Genomic DNA, 13,356 nt, shown 5'->3' with positions numbered 1-13,356 from the left:
CATTCTGTAGAAAGTGCCTGCCTGTCTGCTTATCCCATGGGATAATCACTGCGCAGCCAAGGATTGTGTCCATCCTTTTTCTTATTCTGTCCTCTGTGACTAGCACTTTGCTGGGACATAGTAGGTATCCAAGAAACATTTGTTGAATGAACACATTCATGAACACTCTTGCCCTCTGTGTTCCACATTCCCCATTATTTAATAGGGAAAACACTCTGAAACAGTATAGTAAGCACCTGGAGAAACAGGTTACAACTGCCGGCTCATGAAGCACCCACCGTACTTGAGCTTAGTAAACACCTTGGTGGGTCACTGCCATCACTGTCAACAAAACTGAGAAAGGCCTGGTCCCACTTGGAAGTCTGAATTAGAGAAGGGGGTCAATGGGATATGTAGCCATCCTCCTCCAACTCTGGGACAAACAGCAGCCTGTAATTCAAAGTAAATGTAACCTATCATTTCAAAAAGCACATGTTATCTAAATCCCAGTAATTCAACTAAAATAAATAAATAAATAAAAAACTACTGAGAAAATCCAGCATTAAGTGTCTTTTCCTCAAAGTGGGGAAAAAAAAAAAAAAAGCAACAACAGTATTGCTGGCACACATGCTGTAAAGTCCAAGTGTTTCCGGCATCAGCCTTCAGCATGCTTCTGTCTGTCCTAACCCAGCTGGCTCTGGGTTAAGAAATCCCCTACTGCAAGTCACTGAATCAGTATCAGGAAAAGTCAGCTAGTCAAGACTGTAAAAATAAACAGCTGTAGCAGCAGCATGCCAGGCTCAAAGTCTTAGCAATACTCCCCCTGACACATGTAGTGCTTCATACTTTTCAAAGCACTTTTGTGTCCAGACTCTGTTTGGCCTACACTCCAAACGAAGGTATGCAAACCCCTTCTCCCTGTTTGACAGTTGGGAAGGCTGAAGCCCACAGAGGTCAAGGTTTTTGCTCTAGGTCATAGAGCCGGTGGGTACAGGGACGGGGGGAAAATCCAGGGGTCCTGCCAGGAGTGGGTGTCCTTTCTGTCAGCCTTGCTGTGGTCGGCTGTGGCACTACCAGGAACTACTGGGCAGACGTATGCGGAAGAAACAAGAAGCCACAGGAACTCAGCGCGCCTCCGAATAAGTGTGAACCATTTCCCCTTTCTGCTCTCCAAGGTAGACTCGAAATAGCCAGGAGACCAGGTTAAATAGGAGAAGCCATAGTCAGGGTGGTAGGAAAGAGAGAACACTTTCTCTTCCAGTTCCCATAAATATCACTAGCTCTGCATTTCCCTAGAACTCGGTCAACACAAATATTCTCCTCTGAGACTAAGCAGGAGCCATCAGTCCCAGGAGCCTGGCTGCTTCCCCGAGGGGCTGAATGACACAGGGCACAGCTATTCATTCAATCCCTTCATCTCTGAAGTGGGAAGGTGACCCCCCATGGTGCATGCCAGGTGCCTGAGGGCAGGGCCTGGCATCTAGAAAGGTAACTTTTTCTCCTCTCCCAGGTGTTCACCTGGGAAGTTTTAGGAAGCACACTTCTTGAGCAACACTGAACTCATCAAAAAAGCACTTCTTGGGGCGCCTGGGTGGCTCAGTCTGTTAAGCGTCTGACTCTTGATTTTGGCTCAGGTCATGATCTCAGGGGTGTGGGATCAAGTCCTGTTTCGGGCTCCCTGCTCAGAGGGGAGTCTGCTTGAGATTCTCTCTCTCCCTCTGCCCCTCCCCTCCAAGCATTCTCTCTCTCTCAAATAAATAAATCTTAGAAAAAAAAAAAAAAGCACTTCTCCCTGCTTTGAAAGCTGCCGGGACAGGTATTTTCCCAACGGTATGCAAGTAAAGCCAACACAATCCTTTGCCTCCCTGTGCTTCTGTCTAACCCCCTGCAGAGTAGGGATTTGGTCCAAAACCTGCCCACTGAAAAGAATGAGAGTCTTGCAACAGTTTAAAAGTGTTGCATTATGGAAAACTGAACTGATCTCTCAGCATTAAACAAAATGCTTTTAATAAAAGAAATCATTTGAAGGAGCTGGGCACCATGTGGCTTTGAGAGAACTCCCGTGGAGATTCCTGGTGGCAGGAGCCACTGGGCTGTGAAACAGCATCTAGGCAGGGCCTGCCTGCCAGGGGCCAGAGACACGCACATTCATGTGTGGAACCTGCAGGGGCAAACTGGAACTTTCTGCAGAAGCCTGGAAAGCGGGCACACGTACGCGAGTATTTCCAGTATTAATCCAGGGAAATAATCAGATGTGTGCAAAGATTTCTGTACCAAAAAAAGTTGCCAACCATTATTCATGATAGAACGAAACAGAACCAACTTGAACATCTGACTGCAAGGGAATAAATTATGGCATATCTATGTGAGAGAACATGCGGAAGCTATTAATCATCACGTGTTAGGTAAATACTTAAAGGGAAACTGCTTATGATAGCAAATGGAAAGAGGTTACAATTTTGTTTGTAAAATACATGCCAAAAAAAAAAAAAAAAGGAGGCGGGAAGAACACGTGGTAAAATAACCTACAGCCGCTACCTCTGGGGTCTGGGTTTGCACAGGATTCTTGTTTCTTCAAAAATTTATTGATTTCCCTCCCCTTTACAGTGAAAATGAATATAACTAGAATAAAATTAATACGTGTTATTTTTTTGAGAAGACCAATCCTCTTCAAAAGCCACAGGCTTTCCCAGCAGCTTTTGATGTTAATCAAAAGATTTTTTTTATTTTGATAAAATATATCTAACATAAAAAATACCATTTTTGCCATTTTTAAGTATACAGCCCAGTGGCATTAAGTACATTCACATTACTGTGCAACCATCATCACGGGCCATCTCTAGAACATTGTTATCCCAAACTGAAACTGAACCCATTAAATACTAACTGCCCCTTGCTCCCTCCCCCTAAAGCCTGGCAACCACTATACCACTTTCTGCCTAGGAGTTTGACATTCTAGGCACCTCATCTAAAGTGGGATTATACCCTAATCGTCCTTTTGTGTCTGGCTTCATTCACTTAGCATGTCTTCAGGGTTCACCTATGTGGGGGTATACATCACGATCCCATCCCTTGCTAAGGCTGAGGAAGAATCCATTGTATGTGTCTACCACATTTTGTTCTGTTATCTTTTTTTTTTTTTTTTAGATTTTATTTATTTGACAGAGAGAGACACAGCGAGAGAAGGAACACAAGCAGGGGGAGTGGGAGAGGGAGAAGCAGGCTTCGCGCTGAGCTGGGAGCCCGATGCGGGGCTCGATCCCAGGACCCTGGGATCATGACCTGAGCCGAAGGCAGACGCTTAACGACTGAGCCACCCAGGCGCCCCGTTCTGTTATCTTTTAAATCAGACTCGAATGTTTATCATGTCTGAACATCAAAACAATCAGCAGTTCTTATAATTGAAGGATGCATACCATCAGAAGAATTAAAACCACCAGACAGTCCAAGGAAAAAAGTTATTTTATACAGAAAGCCAAATTCTCCACCTAGCTAGAACCTACAAAAATCTACAATATCAAGCCAAAGTTTGCAAGAAGAAAGAATAGTGAGCGCTACACGCTGTAGTAACAATTAGTGGCCCCAAACTCAGTTATCTGGGACCAAATGCACATGTGTCATTTTGCATGAGTACTTAAAAAAGCTTGCCACAGCAATCAGGATAGTGGTTGCCCCTGGGGGACCAGGGAATCTTCTGGGCCGAGGGAAATGTTCCATACCTTGGCTGGGGTGTGGGTAACACAGATATGCATTTGTCACTTGTCAAAACTCATGGACCAGTATACTTAAGACCTGTGCATTTCACTGTAAATTATACCTCGATTTTTAAAAAGAAATGAAAAATAGGCTTGCCAGAACCCTTTCTGAAAGAAGTCACATTAAGCCTAGAAGAAACTTGAGTAAATAAGAATTCTAGAAAAACAGAGGTGGTTCTGCAGCTCAGTGCTGATCCTCTGCTGCCTCTGTCTGCCTTGGGCCCTTCAGTGGGTCTCCACTGCCCCTGTGAGTCCCAGCTCCTTCCTCCTCACTGCTGAACCACGTCTCGGGATGTCTGGTAAACACACGGTGGACTAACTACTCGTGCTAGGGAACCTGCCCAGATTTGGTCAACAGCCCCATCGGTGTGTGGCCCAGGTGGTGTAACACCCAAAGGTATGTGCCTTTGTGTGGGAGTAGAAAGGAGATACATCTTGACTATCTGTCAGGTCCAGATGATGCAATGCTGCAGCTAAAAAGGGAGGGGACAGGCACCATGACCCATTTTCAAGAAAAACAAGGTCTCCAAGAGTGCACCGGGGAAGCACATTCGAGTGTGAAATCTGGGGCTGAGAAGACACACTTTGACTCCCTTATTTCGGATCCAGCTGGCTGCAAGATGCCTTTCTGGTTGCTTCTCCACTGGGCTTGGCTAGACTCAGGAGGAGGCAAATGTTACCTCTTTCTCATTAAGCATGGTTATTTGTTACTGTCCTCTGCCCAGTCTGTCTTTATAAAATGTCAAATTCAGGCCACATATGGTGGGAGGCCTCCGTGTCCCAGCCACAGCAAATTTCCTGCCAGGCCATTTAAAGCACTCAGATGTGAGACAACTTCTTTTTTTTTTTTTTTTGTAATCTGCTGTTCTAGATTCTCTGCACTACTAGTCCCCTCTATTAAAATGCACGGCCCAGTGGCCAACAGATCTCCGGGTTGTTTATGGAGCAGCATTCAAGAGCATACAAACTTTTTATCGTCTTAAAGGCAGCTCTGAAAACAGAACAGGCCCACCGAAGCCACATGGCAAATCGTAAAAAGGACAGCCAGAGGCTCAGATACTTCCCCAGACTTAATGTTATATTTTTAAGAAACAGCAGGGATTCTGAAAAGCTTCTCGACATGGACTCATGATCACTTAGTTAAGACAGTAACCTGGAGCGACCGGCTCTCACAGCCATAAATGCTGGCATTAGGACTACTGACCCTCGAAGCTTCTGGACCCAAACCAGTCCTCTTTGGGTCTCACAAAATAAGCGACCTTTACTTCTCACATCCTCGGAAATCCCAGCCACTAGGCCAACGGTGGCCCCTCCCCATCCTCAGCTCCCCTGGCTCCCTAGGTTAAGTCTCATTAACCTGCCAGCAGACATTCTGCTTTTCAGCCATCCAGCTAAATGTCCCGAGGGGCCTCAGCCTCTCCTTTCCAGTCACCTCTGCAACTGCTTATCCAAGGATTCCCACTTTTGCTCTCAGTTTTCTCCCAGCCTTGAGTCAGAGGGCCCCCCTGCCAGCCGTGGTCTCCGTCCCAATGAGGCACAGGAAGTGTGCTGGTGAGCGTGTGCTTGGAGGTGGGCACAGGTGCCTCTCGCCCCCTCCGCTCTAGGATGAGGAGCCACACACAGCCCCTCCTCCACCCTGAGGCTGGGGACAGTGAGGTCTACTGACGTCAGGAGGCGGGCTGCGCATCTGCAGCGCCAAACCCATCTTTACAGAAAGGCAATCCTCTAACAGTGCCTGGCCCATCTGATGCTATCAAAAGACCATAAAAAATGCAAAACCCAGCAAGGACCTGTGAGCTAACTTACACCAAAATGTACTCCCCCAACTAGAAACCCCAGGGTATTTCCTGAACCAGATGTGCAGATGGTTTCTGATAACTCCTTATCCGGGGGAGAAAATTACCCCCTTGGCCCTGACAAATAACCAAGTTTTCACCCTTCCCAGGATGGACTTCGAGAACATGTTTGTTATAAAGGAGCAATCACACAGAAGCAACAGAAAGCTGTGATGCACAGGTCAGTTAGTTGACCGAGACAACTGTCCTCTTTGTCATTTTAAGCTCATTTGCCCTTAGCACCGTGAGTGGTATTTGGTTGGAACAGCAGCTGAATGATCCCCAAACCATGGAAAAAACAAATACACAACAAACAACAAGAAACCCCGACTTTGTATGGCTTACTATGAAGTCTGCTAATTTACCTCTACTGTGACTCTATATTCACCCTTGCAGATGGGGTGCTTCCCACTTCGGTGACAAGGGCTTTTAGAGAAGAGGAGGCAAGGGGGTGACCCCAGCCAAAAGACAGCTACCTCGGAATAGTGGGCACAGCCTTACTGCTCTCCTGCATTTGCTGAGCACCTTGCGTGTGTGATCATTAACTGCACTGTGCAATTATACACATTTATATATCGGTGCCCCCCCCGATTGCAGAAGTGTTTCACGTATGTTTTCTTAACCAGGATCTAAGTAAGTTGAGGGCCGGGCCATGTCAAAGACGGCAATGCTTCCCTTGTTCAACGGTCACTTGCTTGACACTGACTCTAGAATGTCTCCAGAACAGAAACAAAATCAGCGCAGGGCAGGAAAGCAAGTGTCACGAAGTGTATATGCTTTTTCCCAAAGGAGGCCTCCAAAATGATTTAATCTTCATGTTTCATGGAATTCTTGTAAATGTTAGTTTCTTAGGCCTGGGGCAGATCCGAAGCAAGAAATTAAAAAGTACCCATCGTGTGTTAGCTATTTTTATTATTATTTTATTACTTTTATTGTCTTGGTCAGTGCCAAACTCTTTAAGTATTTTGACTACCACCCGTCAGCAGATATCTCTGACTGCCCAGCACAACAGGTATTTACAAGACACCAAAAAATGTTACATGGTGTTTTGCATGCTGCATTTATTTAATAAGGTGGACAGATGTGCGAGACGTATTTTCAGCAATGATAATTCTCGTACTAAAGAAAGAAAAAGAAAACCAGCGATTTGAATTTTAAGGGATAAGCTTCTGTTATCAAAAAAAAAAAATGCACTCATGTAGGCAGCTCATATCCAGATATTGTTGCAGAAAAACAGGGTTTTCCTTATTTCTATTGTGTCTCCACAGCAACTCATAGAGTCTCAGGTGAGAAAAAATACCAGACTTTTTAAAATGTAGGCATCAGCCAAGTCACTGTAGTATGAGTTTCACAGGGTTTATTTATTCCAACTCACATAGGACATTAAAGAAGAATGATTTTCCATGTGGCGTCTCTCATCCTCCCATCCCAACATAACCTGCCCCGAGTCAGACAAGGGAGAGTAAGGAGACATGGAAACCACATTACTGAGCACTCATATACACTGGGCTTGTCACAGCTAAAAAGTGAGATGGTACCATGAACCATATGACTCGGGACTCACTGCTTTCAAAGAATGTGATGGATTCCTAGAAAGAGACTTAGATATTGTCTTGATACATGAAGACTTCAATTATCTTTTGAAGGATATGCTTGGGAAGAAGTATTCTGACAAAGCAGTAGTTAGGCTAGTCATCAAACCAGCCAAGAAATAAATAAGTGGAGAAATCCACTGCAGGATTATACCTCCGTGGCTCTAGAAGTAATCTACTTACCTAAGTGCATCGAAAGAGAGGTACTTTAAACGTAGATATACATCTAAAGAGAACTGGGAAACACCATGGAGAACAGAGTATCAGTTAGACTAAGGAGGTCACGGTGTCCTTGACTCAATATGGACTGCCAGAGAAGAGTGACCTCATTTTCTATGTATGAACGATAAACTGAAAGAGGTACCAAATTACGCCAGGCATAAAGCCCAAGGCAGTCAGAAAAAAAACGCATTATCTGCTTATTACACAAAGATGCTCACTGAAACTTTATATCACAGGAAACAAGAAACCTCAGCATTTAAACAAATCGGGGAAGAAATAGTTGAAGGGGATTATGAGGTTCAGACTTCCAGTTAGAGAATAAATAAGTCATGGAGATGGAAAGCACAGCATAGGGAATATAGTCAATAATATTGTAATAACCTTGTATAGTAACAAATGGTGACCATATTTATCACAGTGAGCACTGTGTAAGGTATAGAATTGTCTGATCACTATGCTGTACATCTGAAACTAATATAACATTGTATGCCAACTATTCTTCTATAATAAAAAGTAATAAAAAATAAATACCATTGCAAAAAAAGTAGGTACTCGATAAGTAATAAAAGAACAACAACAACAAAAAAGGAAATATACAGCAAAGGGAATTATAGCATGCTTGTATAATCAAATATTATGCTGCTATTTAAAATCATACTTAAATACTTGCAAGTGATATGGGAAAAATGCCTCTGTGTTCTGTGAAACATATACATATCTCAATTATGATGGAAAAAATTTAGCAGGAGATATTCAAAATGTTAAAGTTTTTTTCTTCAGGGTGGAATCAGAGGTATTTTTACTTTTTCCCTCCATTTTTAAATACTTAACCAAACTTTTGACAGTTAGCATATATTATTTTTATAATTAGAAAACAATGAATGGCATTTTGAAGTCTATTCCATTAATATTGAATAAATTGAAGGGAACTCCCCCCTCCCCCCACGGTTGCTTGGAAACTTGGCTTGAGGTTGCCATTTCTGTCTCTAGGTACTCTGCAAAGTGGAACATACAATGGGCAGTTTTATTATCACTTAAGGCAAGCTCGGCCTGGGGAGTCTCTTCCATCAGTGGCCAATGTCAGACACTCACCCTTTTTCATTCTTGTACCTCCTGGTCTGGGGTGGGAGGGGGGATGTATTTCTTTACTTAGTAGACAAAAAGGACATTTATTAAACTATTTTTCCTGGGCCTTTCTTTTTTTCCATTTTGTGATATTAGTAATTTGAGACCCTTGTATTGTGAAAGCCTAACACTAGGATCCCTAAGTTAGAAACGGCTTAACATTCCTATTACCCATCTTATTCTACCAATTGTCACAATCCATATACAAAGCTCTTCATTCACACATTAAAAACTTTGGGTCTTTGAATTATTGTAGTGGACCCAACCAGATTCTGTGAATCATTCAGGGCAATCGGAAATACCCACAGTTATCATTTTGGGGTGAGAGAGTGAATTACCTGACACTGGGAAGAACACATTTCTTCCTAAGTTTAGAGAACAATTTCAACCTTCTTTACTCCTTTGAAGGCTTCATAATGGAGTTGTATTTAACACTTTAAGCGCCATTAAGTACCCTAAAGCAAAGTTCACTGATTTATTCTACATAATTTGGTGAACTTGGCTTTTAAGGAATTCAGGGACTTTGCACCAAGTTTAGTTTTAAGTAGAAATAACAGTTCTTTGAACATGGTGACAACATGGACATATGCAGATACTTTAAAGAAATACATTGTTCAAAATCTATTTTAGCAATTTGCAGTGCTCTAGTGATAAAGACTAAATAATTTCTAAAAATTTTATTGTGAAGTATCTGCTGCTTCTTATCTTTTTCCTCCCTTTTAACCAAAGGCAAAATAAGATACACTGTTGATTTATCAATATGAATTATCTGTATAATTTGGTTCTTCTGTGAATCTCTTGATCAGAATCCCCTGGTCCTGAGAGCCCTTTTTATGATTGTCTTACCTCATAAAATTCAAAATTTGACAGCCAAGATTAAGTTTAAGCCCAGGCTGGGAATCAGAAAAGCCAGAAACTTATTCCTAAATTTCTAAGAACTCCTGGGTGAATTTCAGTGGGTGGGCCCGAGTGGGGGAGGCGGAGAGCAGAATGGCCAAGGGCCAAGCTGATGTGGGCTCGAATCCTGGCTCCGCCCCATAATAGTTGTGTGATCTTGGACAAGTGACTTCACTTGCCTAAACCTCTCAGTCTTTCCTCACTTCAATCTGTAAAAATAGAGATAAAATGATAATTCTAGATATTATCATAAAGTGTACCTTGCACCTACAGGGTTCTACAAACATTATTTTAGTTTCTGCAATAATGGATTGATTCTCATTGTTCCCTATGGTGCTTTTGTTTAATATTAAAAAGCAGGTTATTCTATGCCATATAGCTTTTCTCCCCCATGTAGGACTCAACCCTCCCTCGTCCCCCCAAATTACTCCCACTGCCAAAATTTAAAATGTGATAATAGGTTTTGTTAGTCTTGTTAGAATAACAAGATAATATTTGGGTTTCCTCCCTGACTGAGTCATAAAATCATAGGGAAATCTATATACAACTGAATGTTCATATATCAGGAGGCTCTGGATGAATCATTGCAGGCTTCTTCCTAGCCCCTCCCCACATGCACTGACAGCTCTGAGATAATTTATGAATATGTAATTCTTTTACACAATCACATATGTGCTGTTTATTCAAATTTCAATGGAATCCTGTATATAGCTGGATTTCCATTTTAAAAGTTCTATCCACATTTTGTACAGAAACAGCAAACTGAGACGTTTATAACCATAAAAAAAAAACACCTCATCTTTTACTATCTTTTGTTCTTGACAAGTCAGAGACTTAAAAGCTAATGAGATGTTTTATTTTTTAATTTTGCATTTTGCATTTCTTGATCATCTCCAGGGCATGGGACCCAAGGGCTGCTTTGACCTTTGACCTCTGTCCTCCTTTGTTACCCCTCTACTTTAAGATGAGTAAATTATTGAAATATGCAGGATTGTTCACTCAAGGCACGGTGTAATACACCTGCCCATTCTGAAAGAATGGTAGAGATCTACACATGTCCATCTGTCTAAAACACGATTAAAAACCCCTGTCAAGAGCAGAATATTTTCTGAAGTCTAAAGTAGACCTACTTTTGCAAATAGGTTCATTTTCCTCCTCTCTGCTGTGTTTTAAGGCAGTTGGGGGAAAATGCACTTCTATTCTTACCCACATGTGACCAGGTCACTCTTCAACTCCTACTGTAATTCTTTTCCTTCAGTTTAAGTAAATGTAAGTTCTGTCCCTCTACCCTTGTACTATTTTGCAAAACAATTATCTGATACCAGATGGCAAAAGAAGGTTCTGGAAACCTATCAATTCCTTCCCCACTCCTTCCCCCCTAACTGACAAACTATCTCTACCACCAGGCAGCCTATAACCTCATAAACACACCGGCACTTAAGGGATAAGGGCCTCAAACAACACTTGTTGATAAAACTTCTGTGCAAAGAGACAACTCTTCTAGTACTTTGCTTACGTCAGCTATGATAATTAGCAATGTTAAAAGGTTAGCAATGTCTCAAGGATGCGTTTGCATTATTAGACCCACTAGGATAAACCAAACGTATAAACCAAATGTTTCTTATGTCTAGTCTCCCTTTTGTGACCTCAGGAGTTCCTTTCACTTACACTAAAATCAAATCCTTAGTTATGTCTGCCTGGTATTATATCAAGGCAAATGTGAGGCAATACTATGGTACGTTTCAGGTCGTTTAATTACGACAAAGAATACTCTCACCTTCACCAGTTATCCCATATAATTTTCTTTCTCTCTTTCTCTCCCTCTCTCGCTCTCGCGTACGCGCTCTCTCTCTCTCTCTCTCTCTCACACACACACACACACACACACACACAGACACTACAACAGTTCAGGGGTAAGGGATCAGGTGAGCAGCCGCGGGCTTTCCGACAACCTTTGGGGTAGCTCCAAGAAAATAAGCCTTAAAATAGTAAAAGGGGCAGGTGAACATACAGCACTTGACTCATCTAAAATGTGCAGGGCAGTGTAGTAAATTCAGATCCTAGAACCTTTCCACGGATTATAGGAAACACCTCAAGTCACCAGTGAATTAGCAAAGAAGGGAAGGTGGGCGGGAAGGAGGCGGAGCAGCAGAGACGCCCTTCGGGGACCCTAGTGATCAAAGTGGCAACAGAAAAAATATAATAGTTCACCAAAGGAAATTAGTTGGCTTACCAGACAAAGGTCTCTAGAGACTATACTATCTTGTGAACACTTCTTGGCAAGACAATTTGAAGTAAAAAGCAGCTTACAATGTGGGCTAAGCATTAGTGAGCTTACAGACTTGCATCAATCGAAAGTTCTGAGTACAGAGAGACAAATCCAAGCAGATATTCATCAAACAGAGCAAACAAACCCCCTTCTGAAAGTGGGTCTTTAAAAACTAAAAGTGCACAACTATATAGGTGCATTTTCTATACAAAAATCCTATGAAGTCGCTCGACTTAAAGGCCAAGAAGTAAGGTACTACAGTACCAGGAGTGAGGCTCATCACACGCAGCGGCTGGTTCCCACACCTGCCCGTCAAGGTGGCAGGCCACTGCCCCCCACCCCCAGCCCCTCCCTGGCCTTCAAATGCAGCTGCATCCCGCTGGAGACTCTGCGAAAACGGTTCCCACAGGCAAAGTGCAGAGTACCAGTGCCCCGCTGCTGGAGAGTCTGCAGCTCTGGGGATTTGCAATGACGCCACATGGAAAGAAATGGGGAAAACGTGAAAAAGAAACAGACGAGAAGGCAACAAACAAAAATGTGCTCCCCTTCTTTAGTGGACCAAAAGAAAAAAAGAGAGAGAGACCCCAAACTAGAGATGGCCAACGGTTGGCTTATCAGGACACATTTGGGCACCCGTAATTCATACCTGGGCAGAAAAAAAAAAAAAAAAGAAAATTAGAAGTACCTGGAAAATCAACTTGGACACATTCTAATACAAAATCTCCCCATCATCGCCATCACCATCACCACCAACACCGGATAAATAGAAACCAAGCACTTGAGCTATTAGCAACTACATTTTACTTACAGATCTGAGGTTTACATAATAACAAATTACATAATACTCCTGCTGTGCACTAAAAACCCTTCTATAGGTGAAGCTTTAAACCCTCTGGTCTTTTAACATTTTCCAGAGAGAGCTGGAAAAGTCTGCTGAATAATTGGGGGGAGGGGGAAATGGAGTGCTGGAAAAGTCATCCTTGACAAGCTGCAAGCCCAACCAAATGTTCCAGGATAAAAAGGGACTCGGAGCAGGTGACTCCCCGCTGCTCTCATCCCCTGGCGCCCGGGTGTCTAAGGCCAAGGCAGAGAGAGCCGGGCGCGGGGCGCAGGGCGCGGGGTTCAGGGCGGAACTGCCCGGGCCGGGCGGGGGACGCGGGGGGCGCGGCCGGGGCTTACCTGCTCCCCGAAGTCGATGGCTATGTTGGTGATGCCCAGGGGCACCAGGAACCGGATCAGGGGCCAGTAGTGCGTGAGCGCCGGGAATTTCACCATAGTCCCCGCCGTGGGCTGACCCCACACACATCTGCCGCCGCGAGGGGACTCTGCCGGGAGGCGCGGGGCGAGTGGGCCGAGCGGGGGCGCGGGCGGACCGCAGCCGGGTCCGGCGGGGCCTCGGGGCGGCGGCGGCGGCTCCTTCTCGCGGCTGCGACGCCCTCTCCAAGCGCGGCTGCTCTAGCAGGAGATCCGCAAGCTCAAGTCCATCCCTGCTGCCCTCCCACACAACAAAGATCTGCCGGGAAAAAAAAGAGGAGGGACAGCGGCGGCGGCGGCGGCAGCAGTAGGTTCTGCTGACAGCGGCTCCATTATAAGCGCTCTGGGGCCCGGAAATAAATAAATAACCGCGCGCACTAGGCGCCGCCGCCGCCGCCGCCGCCGCCGCCGCCGCCGCCGCCGTGCGG

The 13,356-nt window shown here is 44.1% G+C and overlaps 1 protein-coding gene across 1 annotated transcript in view; it reads right to left on the bottom strand.

Annotated features, from left to right (window-relative positions):
• ANKH (ANKH inorganic pyrophosphate transport regulator) overlaps positions 1–13,312 on the bottom strand; it is a 131,093-nt gene extending 117,781 nt beyond the window's left edge. The window contains exon 1 of the mRNA XM_021702520.2: positions 12,854–13,312. Coding sequence (XP_021558195.1) covers positions 12,854–12,949 — 96 coding nt within the window. The 5' untranslated portion in view covers positions 12,950–13,312. The remainder of the gene's footprint in view (positions 1–12,853) is intronic.
• Between the last annotated feature and the right edge of the window lie 44 nt (positions 13,313–13,356).

Source organism: Neomonachus schauinslandi, chromosome 7, assembly GCF_002201575.2.
Source record: "Neomonachus schauinslandi chromosome 7, ASM220157v2, whole genome shotgun sequence".
Taxonomy (NCBI): Eukaryota; Metazoa; Chordata; class Mammalia; order Carnivora; family Phocidae; genus Neomonachus; species Neomonachus schauinslandi.
The sequence above is the reverse complement of the archived record's forward strand: the minus strand, read 5'-3'. Positions and strand labels throughout refer to the sequence as shown.